The sequence below is a fragment of the Capricornis sumatraensis genome, unplaced genomic scaffold (assembly GCF_032405125.1).
Source record: "Capricornis sumatraensis isolate serow.1 unplaced genomic scaffold, serow.2 scaffold15, whole genome shotgun sequence".
Lineage (NCBI taxonomy): Eukaryota > Metazoa > Chordata > Mammalia > Artiodactyla > Bovidae > Capricornis > Capricornis sumatraensis.
In genome coordinates, this window is record NW_027184626.1 from 1,280,202 (window position 1) to 1,300,479 (window position 20,278).

At 33.7% G+C, this 20,278-nt stretch overlaps 1 protein-coding gene and 1 non-coding gene across 2 annotated transcripts in view; both read left to right on the top strand.

The window, feature by feature from the left end:
• The window catches only part of LOC138072395 (copine-8-like), a 28,316-nt gene that overhangs the window by 6,870 nt on the left and 1,168 nt on the right, over window positions 1–20,278 (top strand). Inside the window, exons 2-5 of the mRNA XM_068963502.1 lie at window positions 882–1,009; window positions 4,107–4,209; window positions 6,275–6,332; window positions 10,972–11,045. Coding sequence (XP_068819603.1) covers window positions 882–1,009; window positions 4,107–4,209; window positions 6,275–6,332; window positions 10,972–11,045 — 363 coding nt within the window. The remainder of the gene's footprint in view (window positions 1–881; window positions 1,010–4,106; window positions 4,210–6,274; window positions 6,333–10,971; window positions 11,046–20,278) is intronic.
• TRNAS-GGA (transfer RNA serine (anticodon GGA)) lies at window positions 12,357–12,429 on the top strand. Its single transcript has one exon. It is a non-coding gene; the product is annotated as a tRNA-Ser (tRNA).

A 20,278-nucleotide genomic window follows, 5' to 3' on the forward strand; every position in this document is an offset into this window, starting at 1 on the left:
TTGCAACCCCATGGACTGTAGCCTGCTAGTCTCCTATGTCTATGGGATTCTTCAGGCAAGAATACTGTAGTGGGTTTCCATGCCCTCCTCCAGGGGATCTTCCGAACCCAGAGATCAGCCCACGTCTCTTACATCTCCTGCATTGCAGAAGGATTCTTTACCACTGACCACCTAGGAAGCCCAAGAACTCCTGTGGCAAGCTCCAATTCCATTGAACAATATGAACAAGTCTCTCTGATTTTTTTCACTTTATCTTGTCGTGATGTTACTCACACCAAATTATATTCCCTTTGATCCCTTCTTTTTGGGGGGTTATCAATTTTGGCCTGAAAATGTGCAAGTGGCAGATATTTTATGTTTTTACTTCCATTAAAAAAGAAACTATTTGAATTGATAGTATTTTTCCTGATTTTTGTACACATCACTGCAGAAAGCTTGGAAAATACAGAATAATCTAAACAATCAAATAAAAATTGACAATTATATAACCACTCAGAGGTAGCCACTATTAATATTTGTTTCCTTCTTTTCAGATTTTTATATGTTCATCTCTGCATGTTCCGAGATCTGTGTATAAGTATTAATCATAAAATGTGATATTCAACTTCTCAAGATTATTTAGAATTTTCTTCTGCCTGTTAGCTGAAAAGTATCCATTTTTAATGATTGCACATTACTGCATATCACAATCTATTTAATATTGATATGTTATAATCTAGTGTTGATTACTCAATTTATTATTATTATTTGCTATTATAAATATATAACTGAGTTTTCTTTGCAAAAAGCTTTCTGGATATCAACATGTGTTGTTCTCTTTTTTAGTTTATTTTTATAGACATTATTCATTCTTTTCCTGTTTTTGCTATAACTTTCTACAGAATGGGAACCCCCAAAACCCCTACTGTAATGGCATTGATGGTGTCATGGAAGCTTATTATAGGAGTCTGAAATCTGTGCAACTGTATGGGCCAACAAATTTTGCTCCTGTAATTAATCATGTAGCAAGGTAAGTAAATAATTTGTTTATTTTAGTGTGCTAGACCAGAATGAAATCATAATTTTATTGTTGGCATGGCTCCACAAATGAAAGTTGTTTTCTAATAATTTACCTCCGAGAAAGTGAAGGAAAAGATATACAGTAAAAAGAATCTCCATTGAGCTATCATGATACTTCAATAAGAACTTTATACCAAAATATCAAATGAAAACTATACACTGGTTTATGTTAGGACCTATATTTGTTCAACCAAGGAAAAAAATTGTATTATTTGAATAAGCATCCATGAGAGCAATATCGATCACAATCTCAGTTGTGAAATCACTCATATCTAAGATTATATTCCATAGCAACATAGAAGTAATAAGAGATTGAATTCTATGAAGACAACTAAAGCCTTTCAGTGATATATAGGACACATTATCTTAACCTCCCTGATATTAACATATAGTATATGATATTGAGATTAGAATATAATTACTTATTCTAAATACATGTTCTAGAAAAATTGTTAATGTAAAATTTTATATGCATTTGCTTAGCATAACCTGGGTCTCCCACATTGTAGGCAGACGCTTTACCATCTGAGACACAAGGGAAGTTGCCCTAGTAAATTAGACACTACTTTTAAATCCCTAAAATATTTTTACTGACACAGTTTTAAATCCTATGAAACCCTGCCTAATTTTTAGGTAATTGAAAAGGAACAACTCTCATAGCTTTCCCAATATGTAACCAAAACTAAAAAAGTACTGCATTTGAATTACTGAAGTTCTGTATTTGAAGGTTCTGGTACTTTACCATCTCCCTGTTAGATATGGTCAGGCTTCCCTGGTGGTTCAGTGGTAAAAGAATCTGCCTTCCAGTACAGGAGATGCAGTTTCAACCCCTGCATCAGCATAATCCCCTAGAGGAGGAAATGGCAACCCACTCCAGTATTCTTGCCTGAGAATCCCTTGGGCAGAGGAATCTTGGTGAGGTACAGTCTATAGGATTGCAGAGTCAGACATGACTGAGCATACACAAGTGCATTAGACATGATCAGCAACTTAAATATGTTCTACTTTTCATTACCTGGGACATAGACATGATAATAAAATATCCCTGCACCCAGGACAGTGGACTCTCCTGTGGAATTCCATCTCAGGTTTACACTGATACATTGACAATGTTTTTTTCTGAGTGTGACCCTTTCGATCAGGTTTTTCAAGCATTTTCAGCTACAATTTGTATTCTTATCAATTTTATGGGTTTTCTTGGTCGCTCAGTGGTAAAGAATCTGCCTGCCAATGTAGGAGATGTGGGCTTGATCCCTTGGTCAGGAAGATCCCCTGGAGAAGGAAATAGCAACCCACTACAGTATTCTTGCCTGGGAAATCCCATGGACAGAGGAGCAAGGCAGGCTTACAGTCCATGGAGTCACAAAACGTCAGACATGACTTAGCAACTGAACAACAACAATGAACCTTATATCTCAACCCTGGACACACATAATTAAAATAAAATAATATGAAATAATATTTATTCTTAACTCATATTTTCTTTTTTTATTACTATGGTTTCCTTTTCTTTTCTCTTACTTTTTTAATGCAAATCTTGACCCGTGAAATTGATTTCAAAATTCACTGAGTCATTACTTGTAATTTGAAAAATACTTCCTAGCTTATTGTGTTACATAGATGAGTAATATTATCTATACTTTCTTTTCCTAAGTCTTTGATAGCCATCAAATAAAGCAGAATGAAAAATTATATTAATGCAAGATAAATTATACTTGATTCTTACTCTCTTACACACTGTCATACCCATCACTGTTTTATGAAAAGATAAAAATGATAGAACCTGTTTTGTGTGAATTCATTATTATAAATAAATAACTGATTACCAGTGTTTACCAATTAATTTCATAGATTTTGTGCTGGTATATCTTTGCTGTAAAAGTTAAACTTTTAGCTATAAAGTTTGCCCTGATATATTAGGCCATTGGTTTGTCCACAATGTATTCAAACTTTATTATTATAGAGTCCATCAGGTACTGATTTTCATTGATAATCAATAGATATTTCATTGAAATAATTTCTCTGTGATTTACTTGATGATTTTTTATAAACTGTCCTCTATGAGCACCATAATTCTTCCTCATTACTAGATATGACCAATATACTAGTTATGTACTAAAAGTCATAAAACATATTCTATTGAGAATATCATCAAGATACTCAGAATGGTAGAACAAAATGGAAAAAGAGAGGAAATATAGTAATAAAATTCTCCCGTATATTTCTAGTATTATTTGGTGAGAATTATGCAGTAGAGTACAGAAAATAAGTACTAGAATATGTTCTCATTACATGCCTAATTTTTGTCTTTGATTTTTATATTTTCCTTCTCATCTTTCACCAATTTAACATGTATTAAAGACCTAAAACTATAGCTTTGTCAAAAAAGTATTTCTTCAGTTGCATTTTGATAAGTAAGATAAAACTCACATGACATAAAACCAACCATTTTAAAGTTTACAGTTCAGTGACATTCAGCATTTTCACAGTGTTATGCAATCATCACTGCTATCTAGTTCCAAAACAAGAATAACAATCATTTATATAATTTAACATGTGTAAAAATCTACCAGTGTATAACAATATAAATATTTACTACCATACATGAAATTTCCTTATTAACGATAGAAAGTTGCATTATCTTGATTTTAAAGATAAGAAAGTAAAGTTCAGATAGTTTATGTAATTTATGCAGAAGGCCATACACATTATGTGTTGCTTAGACAAGATATCTATTTCCAAAAGCCATAGCCATTCCTCTGTGGTAGCATGCCTTCCAGCTCACCTTTTATTTGTGAATGAATTTCTAAGGCTGCCCAACATTTCTGTGTGCCAGCATCCAGTATGCTGTTATTCTAGTGTGCTATTTCAGAGAAAAAAAAAAAATTGTATATTTGAGAATTTGCCTAATATAGGCTCATAACAAATGTTGAAATATTTTCTTGAGATTAACAGATGTGTTGACTATTCCTAATTATATTTAGCAGCTATCATGTGAGAGAAACTGTTTTATTTTGGGTATTGTTTACCTTTTATTTGCCTTTCAGATATGCTGCTTCCGTAAAGGATGGCTCCCAGTATTTTGTGCTCCTAATTGTGACAGATGGTGTTATCTCAGATATGGCTCAAACTAAGGAGTCCATAGTTAACGTAAGTAGGAATCATTCTGTCTTGGGCTGGCTAAACGAAAGCATTGTGCTACTTAGGTTAATTAACTGAAGTCTTAGTTGACTTAACAGTGAAACAAAATGTCCATGCCTTTGCAGCCAGTGCATTATCTAGACAACTCTTTTATAAATGAAAATAAATCATATCATCAACTTCATGTGCATGAGTGTGTTTATTAGTTTCATGTGTATAGTCTTACAATTTGTACAGAATATTTCTAAATATTTGCATTTCAGTTACAGGAGAACTGTGATAATTTCTATGTTTATAGAACTGGATGGGGACTAGTTTCTAATTATGTGCTACATTTATGATTAATTGATTATCTTCTTTAGTAGACTATAATCTATAAAATCTATATTTACTAGATTGCAATCTATAAAATTATATCTGGTTTTACTTACCTTTCTATATTCAAGTTGAGCAGTATTTGACACAAAGTAGACATTAGTAAAAATGGTTGTATGAAAGATTATCATATTTCATAATTATTAATGGCTTATTAATGACATAATTATTAATAGCATATAATTAGCTGTTTGTGTGAGAAAAATTAGTTACATGTGGGAAAAAATAAAATTTTTATAGACATATACTTAGCAAAACCAAACACAAAATGAAAGAGAGGTAAAAGCTTGCACATTATGTGGCACACTGTCTTGCATAATATGTGGAGCCTGGATGGAAAGAAAGTTTGGGAAATAATGGATATATGTATATGTATGACTGAGTCCCTTCACTGTTCACCTGAAACCATTGTTGATTGGCTATATTGGGCTTCCCTGGTGGCTCAGATGGTAAAGAATCTACCCGTAATGCAAGAGATCTTGGTTTGATCCCTGGGTCAAGAAGATCCTCTGGAGAAGAGAATGGCAATCTACTCCAGGATTCTTGCTTGGAGAATTCCATGGACAGAAGAGCCTGGCGGTCTACAGTCCATGGGGTCGCAAAGAGTCAGACATGACTGAGCAACTAACACTTTCACTTTCACTCCTATACAAAATAAAAAGTTAAAAAAAAAAAAAAACTTGAAAGGTGTTTCTCCAAAGAAGATACACAAATAATCAACAAGCTATAAGAGCCTCAACATCACTAATATTTGGAAAATGCAAACCTAAACCACAGTTAGATATCACTTCACACCTGTTATGGTGGCCAACATTAAAATTTTTTAAAAAACTTAAAAAATAAACTAATAGGACATGTACTGAAGAACAGTTATTCATATTTCAATGACCTGGTGATGTGGTTGCTATATTGCTCCACCTTTCTGTTGGTGGATCTCATAGTCTTAGCATAAAATTATTTAATCATACTAATAATAACTTTCTATAATTATCATTTGTAGTCACACATTTACTATAAAAATTGCTTTTCCTAGCCATAACTATTAATGAGATAGAGTACTGCTTTTTCTTTGCAGGTGACCCTATTGGTAAAGAACCTGCGTGCCAATGCAAGAGTGGCATGGGTTCGATCCCTAAGTTGGGAAGATCTCCTAGAAGAGGGCACTGGCAACCCACTCCAGTAGTCTTGCCTGGAGAATCCCTTGGACAGAGGAGGCCAGCAGGCTACTGTCCATAGGGTTGCACAGAGTCAAACACAACTGAAGTGACTTAGCATGCATGCATGCACTACTTTTTCACAAATATGGTATCTTTTTTCACCTTTCAGTAACAAAAAGATCTTCAAATAGAGAAAGAACAAGAAAAAAGAGACTAAAGATACCCAGAGTCAGCTTAGGAAAATTTTGTCTGAGAAAACCAAGTATAAGCAAATGCTCAGTTTAAAAAATATATATATATATTATCCAAGACTGGTTATTCCTGAAGAAAATCCACATGAATTAGCATATGTACAGAGTTCAGAAAGGATGAAAGTGGAGTCAAGTATATTATTCTGTGTTAATATTAAATACATCCAAAAGTATTTGAGTGAAATTATGTGAAAAAGTGTCAATACTTAGGATATTATTTTCTTCCTAATTCTTAGTTGTTTTCCTAATTCAGTTTCTTAACTGTGAACAAATTTTATATTCTCTTTGAAGGCTTCAAAACTTCCAATGTCAATAATTATAGTAGGTGTTGGACCAGCAGAATTTGATGGTGAGTAATAAAATTTCAATAGCATTAATTGGGAATTTATTAACTGTAACTCATCATGTACTTACATATCTATCACTCCTTTTTTTGCATATAGGGATCTGAGTGTGTATGTGGGTTTGTATACTATGTCCATGTACGTACAGACATAGATATCACATGATGGAGTCTATTGAAGCGAGCAAATTAAAAGAATGTCTTCTGAGTAGTTCATTATCTCTCTAGTATAGGTTAATTCAACCATGTAGCTTTCTGTTTTATTAGAGATGAATTGTACCTCAAAATATTTCTTAATATTGAATGATAAATTGAGTTTTTGTTCCTAAGGCAAAACACACTCTGGGTTCCCTAAAAACTTTTAAGGGTGAGCACTAAATAAATAAACCACTATGTTGAGAAGCATAATAATGGATTTTCAGACCTTGGCTTATTGGTAGACATTATCTTTATAAATATTTATGTTCTGTCATATGAAAGACCAAAGTACAATGAAAATGGATATGACTATCTGAAACTTAATAAGACTATATAATCATGCTAAATTCACTTATTGGGCAGTTTTCTGTTTCTGTTGGCTAAAGCCATCTTCAAATGCCAATTAGTGATGGGTGTTCATGTAACTAGTAATCTGGGTAAACTCTAAAGTTAGTCCATTTCTTGTCACCTGATGGATTCCTTTAAGAGAACTCTATGCTAGGTAGCAACTGTATAACCACATAATATTCACCTGATTCATGTGTTTTTACATTGATAATGAGAGTATTTAGCTTGGAACTTTAGAAATTAGAATAATTTAAACATACTTGAAGCAACTTTTGGTATGTGACAGGTTAATTTAGGCACATAGGTGGCTAATCATAATATGATCATCACTAAGATGATTCTTGCCTAACCACCAGGGCCTCCCCAGTACGGACAGTACAGGTCTGTCAGTCTCAGGAAAAACAACACAGCAGTTATATTGCTGATCTTGGAGGTTCTTTCCTTTGATTCCATACTTGGCTGGTCACACTTTGCATCATTATAATCTTCCAGTTTCTAAAGCAAAGTCAGTTTAGCCCTGCCTGCTGTTGCTCCTGCTAATATTTTCTCTGTCTCTGAATATTTACATCTGTTTTCATTGTCCATCAAGCATGACTCTGAGCTACCTCTCTGGAGTCAGGAAAACTAAGACACATCCTTCTTGTTAATACTTTGTGTACTTGATCATCTGCACTGAGCAGTGACAGGCTACAATTCACACACTTTACCAGTTGCTAGGTTAAAGTAATTCATGATTTCCTTTTCAGTTACTAATTTGCTTTTGCCTCTCAAGTATGCACTTTTCACTGGGTACATCCCAGCTCTCCAGGAGTCCTGTGGAAGACCATTGTTAGGTGTAAGACCTCAATCACTTGTTCCTCAACCTCCCACACATAATGTATGGATACAGAGCAACTGATATTTCCTGGTGAATATTTCTGGTCATGTATTTCTATTCAAAGCAGCAGGCACAGCTATTTAGGTACTACCCTCATACAATAGCCACACTTATTTAGTTTCTTCAATTCTTTTGTTCCCAATGAATTCTTGATCAGAGTTTTGAGGTATGAAAATTCATTATTTCCCCCTCTGATTTCTTGAACTAACTAAAAACAATATGCAAGAGTCACTCAAATAGAAATCAAAATGTAAGTTTTATTAATAGTAGTTCAGAATTAGAGAATCTGAGTTACCCTGTGCACAAACGCAGACTTCTTATTTCTTTTCTGCCCCCAAATTAAATGACCTCCCTTTTATGTCAAGGCCTCCTCTGGACAGGAGCAGAGCCTTGCCTATTTATCATACCACAGGGAGAAATTGCCTTCAACCTGAGGATAGAGTACTCCAAAAAGAGATTCAAGGTCAGTTCCATCTCCCAATCTTAGTTATCCTATGAACCACTCTTCTCATGAGGAAGAGTGATTGAAGATTATAGACATAAGGAATTTGCCTTCCCATAGAATTCTGTCTTGGGAATTAAAGTGAACTTTTCCTCTGGCAAGCCTATAAACAGGCAATTAGGGTCCTGAAACACCTGATTTTTGTTTTCACCCTGATGGAAGAAAATTTCTGAGTTACATTCAAGTTGTTATTATCTTATCAGAGGAGCCTTTTTCTAGGCACTTCCAAATCTACCATAAGTAAGTTTATATAGTATGCATATAAATTAGTAGGAAAAGACTGACGTAAAACTTGCATATTTTCTCAGTTAGCTACATAAATCCAACATCTACATGTATTTCAACCAAGAGGTTTACATAGGCAAGAAATAAAACATATTGCCATCTATTCTTTGAAAGTAGAGGAAATATAAATTAACTATTAGATTAACAAGTATTTAAATGTCTTATTTCTGAATTTCAGTGAAAATAATTTAAAACTTTCTGTATAATTTTTCAGGGCAGAATTTCTTTGTCCTTAAAATGCAACAAGTCAATGTAGTATCCATGTAATTGCCTTGATCCAAGTTTAGGAGAGGGGGGGAAATATAAGGGGTTCTAACGTCATTTTGTCTCCCAAGGCTAGAAAGAAATACAGGTCTGTTTCTTATACATCTTTTTTCCAGAGAGGGGATCGGGTGGGTAACCGGGGCTTATGATTTCAGGTTCCTTGAGGACCAGATGATCTGAAAAATTGAAGGATGAACATTTCCCTTCCACCACTTACATGCCATTTCTTTTCTTCTTGCTCTCAAATGTATAGTTTCCAATTCTGCTACCTGCAGCCTTTTAACCCAAAGGACATACTGAAAAGTGGGTGATATTTTTATAGCATCTCATTCTAATACGTTGTTGCCTGAGTAACTGCCATTTTCTTTAACTGAAATGAAACACAAAGACCAATGGAGATTGTAGAGGACAGTGGAAGGTGAGGCCCAGAACATCATCTAATTTTTGTTGTCTATTTTTTGAGTGAGTATAGGGTAATCATTATGAGTTATTAGCAAATTAGATAATATAGGAGAAAATTCTCTGATTGCTGACATGTCACCATCAGTGTTCATTTATGTCTCAAAGTAATATGAAAATTTTGAAAACAAACCTAGAAGAAAAAAGAAATTAATTATTGAAAATATTTGAGTATATTGAATTTTCCTATTTAGATCCCTAATAAATAGGAGAGAAAAATAGTTCTTTTGTATTTTGAATAATTTAATTGCCTTGTTAATGGGTATTTATACAATTTACTAAATATTGACATATATTATATATCTAAACAGATTACTGGATGATGGTTCACTATCAAATTATGTGTACCGGCAATGTTTCACCCCAGATATTTATTCCTGAAAATATGTAGAAAAGTAAAACTTAAAAGACATGTTGTTTAAAAAAAAAAGGCATAACGATATAAAGAACAGTTTGATGGTTGCCAGAGGCTTGCCAGGGCTGGAGGTGGGTGAAATGGGTGAAGGAAGTCAAAAGGCACAAACTTCTAATTATAAAATAAATAAGTCATGGGGAAGTAATGTACAGTGTGGTGAGTATAATTAATACCATGTTGCATATATGAAGGCTGCCAAGAGAATAGACCTTAAAGTTTTTATCAAAAGAAAAAGAATTTATAATCATGTATGCTCAGTTAGACTCATTATGGTGATCATTTCACAGTATACACAAATAGTGAATCATTACATTTTACTGCTAAAAATAATATAATGTTATTTTGCAGTTATAGCTCAATCAAAATAAAAATAGGAAAAACAGTAAAATATCTTTAGCTGAAATGCATTATCCAAGCACTGAAGAAAACAGTGAAAAGGTGAGGACTGTATTCTAGTGATTTTTAGAGGGCAAAAAGCAAACAGTTGGTTTGTGAAAGCAAAATGGCTCTCTGGAGTCTGGTGAATATCATGTGTATACAAAATGAGTTTCTAGTAACAGAATTATACTTTAAGTACAAATTAGCATTCCTTATGTAATTACTTATTTACAGAATTCTCACCAAAAAACATTAAACTCTGGAAAATGTTCTCAATTGCAGCATAACACTACTGTATACCAGCAATTCTGTTATATCACAGCATTCCCAAAAAGCAGTTGACCTATGTAATGTCAAAATTATTTTTAACCAATGAAAAAAATCATATCTCAGAGAGAGATGGTTTATCCAGTCACTAAAAACTTCTTGTTTTAAAATCTATTCACAAAAAGATTACAGACAATACGATTGCATAGTTTGTTGTAATTTCAAAGAGAATAAAGTTCAAATTGTTATTGGAAATTCCATAATGATTAGTACCAAGTTTCTTAAGTTAGAAAAAAAAAAAACATTAAAACTGAATGAATTAGCCTCATTTGATGAATCCATCATGTAAGTATGTAACCCAGAGTTGAGAATTTGTAGGATGGGAGATGTACCTAAAGACTTTTACACTGTATAGGCTCTCCTCACTTTTCAAAGCATCACATGAGGTCTTCACTTGCTTTCTTCATTTGTAAAATTGACATTCAGTTAAGTTTTGGGGAAGAAATCACTGTGGAGATGAAAGGATCAGAAAGCTTTCTGCCTTTACATAGGACATTTTGTTATTTTATACACCTTGGTTTCCTTATTGCCTACATTGTTAGAGTATAATGGCTAAAATGCTTTGGATAAATTATACTATTTTATTTTCAAGCAATGGTTGAATTGGATGGAGATGATGTAAGAGTTTCCTCCAGAGGAAAATATGCTGAAAGAGACATTGTGCAGGTAAGAAATTTGATGAAAATTATTTATTTTGTTCATTGTGAAGAGTCCATGTCAGTTCTAGTTTGTAAATGAACACCATAAATTGAAATCAAACCTCAGGTTCTGTTTAATTTAGGCAGATGATTATGAGATGCATGTTAAGTAAACGGGCCTAAAATAAGCACCCAGTTACTTTCCCCTGTACTTCATGTTCACCACATATAAAACAGAATTGTTAATAAGTATATTTTCTTACTTTATTATTACCAGAAAATATCATTGAGGTCTTTAGTAAAATTAAAATTCAGAAACACAACAGACTTTTAATGGTGTTTATTTATTTATTTTTTAGTACTCAATAAAGATTAAAAATATTTTTAAATAGCTGATACATATTAAACTAAACTTAGTAGAAACAAATAAAAATGTAAAATGTTTTATTTTTCTCATAGATTATTGCTAGAAAAGTATAAAAATACATCTTAGAATTATATATAAATACAAAAATTATATAAAGGGTATGTGTTAATATAGCAATATATAATAACATAATAATTTGTATAATAGTATAATAAAATATAGCATAATAGTAGATTATATGTTTCTATATATAAATATATATATATATATACACATGATTCATAATTCTGTTGGAATCAAGAAAAATACTTAACTGAAGTCTACTATTCTGGGAGGGAGTAGAAAGAAAAGAATCAGTTTAACCAAATTGTAACCAATACAGTAAGTCTATGATTGAAGCAACAGAGTTAAATCAATTAAACTTCTGCATACTTTAAAGTGTTTATATCTTTTAGAATGTCAGAAACAAAAACGACTATGAAATACACCTTTTAAATAGGAAATGGAAGTCCTTGTTACAATTTGAGCACATGATTTAAAAGTTTTGAAAGTGCAAATAATAGAATTCAATATTATCTCCTAAATAATAATTTATATATTCACCCATAATATAGTCATTAAGAGAATCTGTTTGAAATCTAACAGAATTTGGTTCAAATTCTGGATTGTCCTCTGTGATAACTTGGACAAGCTTTCTAAATTTCAGTGTTCTGGCATTGTTGTAAAGATTTAATCATTAATGTATATAAAATACATTACTTAAATAACAATAAAATGAAACAAAAATAATTTTTAAAATTAGAGAGGGAAAATAATATAAAATAATCCATAAATATAATAAAAAGATTAATCTTAACAAGTACAAATGCATTGTTCTTTATCAGTTAGCAAAGTTGTTTTAAGATAGAAACATCTGTATAACAATTTTTTAAGGAGATAATTAAATATGATTTAAACTTTTAACCTGGGGCTTTCCCGGTGGCTCAGAGGTTAAAGCGTCTGCCTGGAATGTGGAAGACCCGGGTTCGATCCCTGGGTCGGGAAAATCCCCTGGAGAAGGAAATGGCAACCCACTCCAGTACTCTTGCCTGGAGAATCCCATGGAAGGAGGAGACTGGTAGGCTACTAGTCCATGGGGTCGCAAAGAGTCGGAAACGACTGAGCGACTTCACTCACTCACTCAAACTTTTAACCTAATGTTTACAAAGCACACACACGTGAATAATTTGGTTAAAAGCATCTGACAAAGGCAACATGGTGATGTGGTCATCTACGAATCCCACAATGTTTTGTTTTTGTAATTAGCCACTTTATTCACCTTAACCTGGTTAGCATAATTATAGATCCAGGTAATTGCACTTTTTTCCTAAAAGTCTCTCCACAATATTTGGTTCACAATTTCCTTAAAATCAAATTACTGCAAGGAAGTATAAATTTGAAGCCCCTTAAAATGTGTTATGTTTCTGTTTTGATGCATTTTTACAAAGTTAAAAGAGGCAACTTCATCTTTCATGGTATCATCTCAATGATGCTTAAAGGAAATTGACATTACTCTCTCCCTTAGAAAGTAGCTGCTTCCCAGGTGGCGCTAGTGGTAAAATATCTGCATGCCACACAGGAGACACGAGCGATGTAGGTTCGATCCCTGGGTAGGGACAATCCCCTGGAGGAGGAAATGGCAACCCACTCCAGTATTCTTGCCTGAAAACTCCATGGACAGAGGAGCCCACAGGCTACAGTCCATGGGGTTGCAAAGAGCCAGACACAGCTGAGCACACACACACACATTAGAGGGTGGTTAAGATTGCTCGTAACATTAAGATTTCCTTTAAGATGACTAATATATTACATTAGTGACAACCAAGTTTTTTAGTTATTTTATTAATAAAACAAAAGTTCCCTTGATCATGAAAGTCTTTTGTCTCTAATTGGATTTGCTACATTGGACAGAATATTGAGATAGGACTCAGGTCTACAAAATTATAATGTTATCATTCTGATCTTGAACAAGTCAATAAATTTCCCTTGAGCCTTTCTTTCATTATCTCCAGACTCCATCTCCATATATATATATAATGCAAAAATGCATTACAACAGCAACACAACACATTTTTAAGGACTTTAAATATATATATATATATATATATATATATATATATATATATATATATATATATATTCTCATTAAAAGTCAGAATCTTGAGACTAATATATCATCATAAAGTGACACTGAGGTCACCAAAGATTTCGAAGGCACCTGATTTTGAAGGCACCAAAGATTTTGAAGGCTAAAGACTCAAGGAATTGACTCAAGCTATTCTACCATATAAAGCTGAACTGAAAAAGTCATGAGATGTTACAGATACTGAACAGGATCTTCCCAGAGAATTAGTAGCCTCCTGAATGACAGTGGCGTCTTGACTTACATGTCTATATTTATTTAAAGATATTTGATGAATCCTTTTCTAATCTTATGGAAAAGTTCCTAAATGCTGATTATCTTTTAAAAATAGTTTGCAGAGTAATCATTTACATATCACATTGTATTCAAGAAGAATTAGCATTTTTCTCTCACCTTAATTAAAATCTCATAACATTGCACAATTACAGGTTTCCTGGTTCTTCCATTTACTAAAACATTTTTAAATGAATTATTTTTAAGAATAGAAATATTCTTGAATATTTATAACATTGAGGTTGCAAAGACACACCAAGAATATTGTCAATCTTCCTACCATCAGAAAATATCTAAGTCATCATAATCAGTGCTGTAAATACTGGTGGTTAAAATAATGTCAGAAAATAAGATCTATTTAGGCTGTCTTAACTTTTTGCTACTTTCAATTTCTTACACATTGCTAATCAAGTTAACACACTCCAAATGATATCCCAAATTTCTTAAGTGGACAAACAAAAGCCTAACTGTAAATGGAAGAAGGTAGCTGAGTTCCACAGAAGGTTGGAAGTGGTAGATGGGATTTTTATTATGTCAAATATTAACTGGCACCCAACTTCTCCATTGCTGGTGCTTTTCAGTCAGTAATGTCAGACTTTTTGCGACCCCATGGACTGCAGTACACCAGGCTTCCCTGATCTTCACTATCTCCCAGAGACTGCTCAAACTCATGTCCATTAAGTGGATGATGCCATCCAACATCTCATCCTCTGTCATCACCTTCTCCTTCTGCCTCCTATCTTTCCCAGCATCAGGGTCTTTGCCAATGGTTGGCTCTTCAATTCAGGTGGCCAATGCATTGGAGCTTCAGCAAAAGTCCTTCCAATGAATATTCAGGGTGGATTTCCTTTAGGATTGACTGGTTTGATCTCCTTGCTATCCAAGGGACTCTCAAGAGTCTTCTCTAGCACAACAGTTTGAAAGCATCAGTTCTTCGGCACTCAGCCTTCTTTATGGTCCAACTCGCACATCCATACATGACTACTGGAAAAACCATAGCTTTGACTATACAGAACTTTGTTGGCAAAGCATGTCTCTGTTTTTTTAATGTGCAGTCTTGGTTTGTCATAACTTTTCTTCCAAGGACCAAGCGTCTTTAAATTTCATGGTTATAGTCACCATCCACACTGATTTTGGAGCCCAAGAAAATAAAATCAGTCACTGTCGCCACTTATTCCCCATCTATTTGCCATGAAGTGATGGGACCAGATGCCATGGTCTTAGTTTTCTGAATGTTGAGTTTTAAGCCAGGTTTTTCACTCTCTTTCATCTTCATCAAGAGGCTCTTTTCATTCCTCTTCACTTTCTGCCATAAGGGTGGTGTCATCTGCATTTCTGAGGTTATTGCTATTTCTCCCAGCAACCTTGATTCCAGCTTGTGATTTATCCAACCTGGCATTCTGTATGATGTACTCTGCATATAAGTTACATAAGCCAGATGACATTATACAACCTTGATGTATTCTTTTCCCAATTTGGAACCAGGCCATTGTTCCATATCCAGGTCTAACTGTTGCTTCTTGACGTGCATACAGGTTTCTCAGGAGGCAGATAAGGTGGTCTAGTATTTCCAAATTTAAAAATTTTCCACAGTTTTTTGTGATCCGCACACTCAGAGGCTTTAGCATAGTCAATGAAGCAGGAGTAGATGTTGTTTCTGGAATTCCCTTACTTTTTCTATGATCCAACAGATGTTTTCAATCTCTGGTTCCTCTGTCTTTTTTAAATCCAGCTTGTACCTCTGGAAATTCTCGGTTCACATACTGTTTGAACCCTAGTTTAAAGGATTTTGACCATTACCTTCCCACTATGTGAAATGAATGCAATTGTGTGGTAGTTGGAACATTTTTTTGCATTGCCCTTCTTTGCAATCAGAACGAAAATTGACCCTTTCCTTTATGTCAAATCTTAAGTGGCATCCATCTTCTTTATATAATAATATTTAATCATTTATTAAGTCCTTCATATGCTAGGCAGGCTAAGAGCTATAATATTACTTCCCCTTGATCTTATGAGACAAGTACTTTGGTTATCATATTTTATTTTTTTAAAAAATGAAGTTTTATCTTTCTTGTCCATACTCACATAGCTAGTAAGAAGTAGTGAAATGAAAGTGGTAGTCGCTCAGTTGTGTCCAACTATTTGCGATGCCATTGACTCCAGTCCCCCAGGCTCCTCTGTCCATGGAATTCTCCACGCAGGGATACTGGAGTATCTTTTGTCAGCGGATCTTCCCAACCCAGAGATCAAACACAGTTCTCCTGCATTGCAGGCAAATTTGTTACCATCTGAGCTACCTGGAAAGCCCAGTAAGAAGTAGAGTCACATCGTAATCTTGAAATTTCTTATTATAAAATATTTAACAAGTACTTTATATATCTTTTATTCTAAAACCTAAACATAGCATTTAAGATAATACATGGCTTGACTCTAATCTTCCTTTTTAGCTATACACAAACACAAGCAAACACACATGCCCACTTTGCCCAGGCCAATAGGACAATTAACTGTCTTTGCATCACCCATTTCTGTAGTTCTGCTCTTATTTTCTTTTGTCATTTTACCTGGAATACTCTTCCCCCTCATTGGGCTGATTAAAACCAGGCATTTTGAAATTTCCCAGTGTACACAGCCTTTTACAAAGCTCTCCCTCTTAACACTTGAATAAATTTCCCCATTCTTTCACTTTATTAACATATTATTTTATATCTTCCTCAAAATACTGGCCACTTTGCCTTTTAATGTTTATAAATAAGGACGCTGAAGCCCAAGATGGAATGTTAACCAACTTGTGAAAAATTATTTAGGTCACAAGTCTGTAGATCCAAAAAGTTGGCAGAGTTCTGATTCCAAAATCTTTTCTGTTACAATGCATCCACTCTCCTAAAAGGCCAAATTATAATTAAGATTAGAAAGATCTATTCCCCTTTTCATATCACTGTAGTAGTTAATGTATAAGAGATCAATTTGAATTTAATCAATATCTCTGATACATACAACTATCTGATCTTGGGGTAAGTTAATTAAACTTAAAGTTTTTATTTTCTTCTTTGTAAGTTCATAATATGCTTATAAGAACTAAATAGATATTGTACTAAATCACTCAGCAGAAAGCCTCCCAACTGCCAGTTGCTCAAAAAATTAATATCAGTATCAGTTATTATTGACAGTATATTAGCATAGTCCAGTGGGAAGGCATTTTTATATCATTGTGTCCTAGCAGCTAGCTGTACCTTGACATATGACATTGTTGTCAGTCTTATGTGTGATTATATTCATTGTCTCAAGGTTCACTCTCATATGGCTATAATATAAACAGCATGCAGGATGAGATTCTATTGTTATTATAAAACTTAAGTGAGTTATTTTCTAAAGCAATATATGTAAAGGTTTTCCATGTATTTGTTTGCTTGCTTATGCTATGAATTGGCCATTGAATATAATGCAGTGTCATTTATCCTGGCTTCATTCAGCTGCTATCCAGCCTATCATTCCCTTAAAAAATATATTTAAAACATATCTTCCATTAAAAGGTAAATAATAACCTTGAAGGCTTAGACATGAAATGCTCTAATGGAGCTCTGCAAAATAGGAACAAATAAATTGAACAGAACTGCAATTAAAAGCTCATTTGCCCAAACTGATTCAAACTTTTTTCACAAATAGGCAAAGTTAGCTGTTAGAGCAACTCTGTAGAACATTTTCCTTATTCTGGATCTAAGTATAAAATAAAGATGCAGAGTGTCAAGGATATGGTATATTTCCACTGAATAGAATGCATTTATTGGTATTCTTCATATGAATGTGATAAATTCGTTCAAAGTAAAAATTGATTTGTTCCTCTAACCTAAACAGTTTAAGGGTCCAAGTTAATTTATGGTACTAGTCAGTGACCAACATACATTCATAAGTGTGTAGGTGTTATTTTGAACAGGAGGTCCCTAGGTATAGTGATCAGAAATAAGTGATTAAAAGGGACAATAAACAGAAGGATCTGATAAATTGAGTGGGAAATTGTTACTGTAGAAGTATATGAACAATAGTCCAGGAAGAAAGAGAGTATAGTTTTGTCATGAATAGTGTGAGGTTCAACATTGATAGGAGGTAAAGGAAGCAGAGTCACTTGTCATTTTCATGTCTAACTTAGGGAAGTGCTTCTTGACTTACTGAAGAGTTGAATGTTCCTTTGGAAAGGATGAAATAATTTAGGTTAGTGAGTAGAACATTCTCAGCCATCTTTTTCTCCACTCCCAACACACATATGGGATGAGGCATACTCCTGTTGATAATATCACAGGGACTCTTAACTCAGGGGCAAGGTCCATACTCAAGGGACATATCAGAATCTGTGCCCACATTTAGTAAACATAAATTAAATGAGATATATACCTCCCTGCTTTGTTGAAAACTAAGATTTCTTTCTTACCCATTATTTATAAACATGTTTTAAGGATAAGTAGAACTGTATGTATTGTGCAAACAATGATTTTGAATCTTAGTTTTGACATTCCAGAGTGTCATAACATTTTTAAAAATAAACTTATATTTACTTCAATAAAAATGTGACACATCTTACCACATTTGCTGAAAAAGTGGAAAAAACAGGATGTTTTAATAACAAATAGATCAGTAATTACATTTTTTAGATTATGGTACTCTAGTACCTAAATTTGAAAGAGAGAAAAACTTGATAAGAAAATGTTTCTTATAAAGTTTTATATGAGTGTAAACAAAAGACTAGAAAGAAAATAGTGCAATATTTATATTGCATATATAAATGTATAAATTAATGAATAGTAATAATAATGGCTATCACACATACATATTATGAGCTTAAAACTGTTTTAAGCACTTATTTGTTGATTTTTTTAATACAACAACCAGATGAAGAAGGTATTATTATTATTATTATTATCTTCATTTTATAGAAGAGGAAACTGAATGACATTAGAAAATCACTTGCCCAAGATCACGCAGCTAATAAGCAGCAGGACCAGCCTCTGCACTTGGGGAGTCTAATTCCAGAGTTTGTGAATTGAGGGAATAAAAAGATTACTAAATTTAGCTTCCATGGTCTAGGAAGAGCTTCCCTGGTGGCTCAGATGGTAAAGCGTCTGCCTACAATGTGGGAGACCCGGCTTCAATCCCTGGGTCGGGAAGATCTCCTGGAGAAGGAAATGGCAACCCACTCCAGTATTCTTGTCTGGAAAATCCCATGGATGGAGGAACATGATAGGCTACAGTCCATGGGGTCGCAAAGAGTAAGAAAAGACTAAACGACTTCACACATGGTCTAGGAAAAAAGTCAAAACCAAAATAAAAGTAAATATAAGAGCAAAGTTGAGATAAAGGAAAGACACAAGCAAGTAAGTTCTCCCTCTGCCCTAGAGAAGAATAAACTATTTTCCAGAGTGTTGCCATTTCCCTGAAATATAGGTATTAGCTATAGATTGTTAAAAAACTGATCCCCCATAAAATAGATATAGATATATGCTTCCCAGGTATTGCTAGTGGTAAAGAACCTGCCTGCCAGCGCAGGAAACATAAGAGACACAGGTTACATCCCTAAGTCAAAAAGATGTCCTAGAGGAGGTCATAGAAATCCACTCCAGTATTCTTGCCTGGAAAATCCCATGGGCAGAGAAGCCTGGTGGGCTACAATCCATAAGGTTGCAAAAAGTCAGACACAACTGAAGTGACTTACATGCACACAGGCAACCAAACCATTACTAAATGTTTATTTTTTAAATAATATGCCTTTTAAAATAAGAATGAAATAAACAATAGCAGAATTTAGATATTTTTTCTCATCAGTCCTTCACTGTATTCACCTTATAGTGTCAGAGAGAAAATAAACCTAACTTTGTTTGCACCTCTTTGCTTTTTTGTTAAAAATGTCATCCTGTCCAAATTAGATAATGACTTTACAAACATTCATATATGCCTCTTTCTTTTCTCAACTGAAGATTATATTTACTGTGTCAGTGTCTTTCTTATCCTTACTTAGATACCTTTAAAATAAGAGAAACATTTGTCACCTTCTATCACATTTCTAAAAGTTGTGCTGTTTTCCTCTTGGTTCATAACAGGGTAAAATTATGATCACATAAGTATGCTTCTGTCTGTATTATGCCTTATATTAAAAAGAAAGAAGTAGTTTTCTGATCTTCCTTAAAAGATATTGCTTTCACTATATAAATGGTATTACATTTGCTATTCAATTTAACATTTTAACTTGCTTTATCTATCACAAGTATCTGACTGATTTAAAGTCTGCTCCCTAATAACAGTTGTTTTCTGAAAGCACATCTTGAGTAACTGTTTAAGTCAAAAGTAAATTTCTCAAAATAAACTTAAAGTGGTTATGTATGAAATGAGAGTGTGCTCACTCCCTGATTCTCTGGGGAAAAAATGATTTAATTTAAACTTCAAAACATTA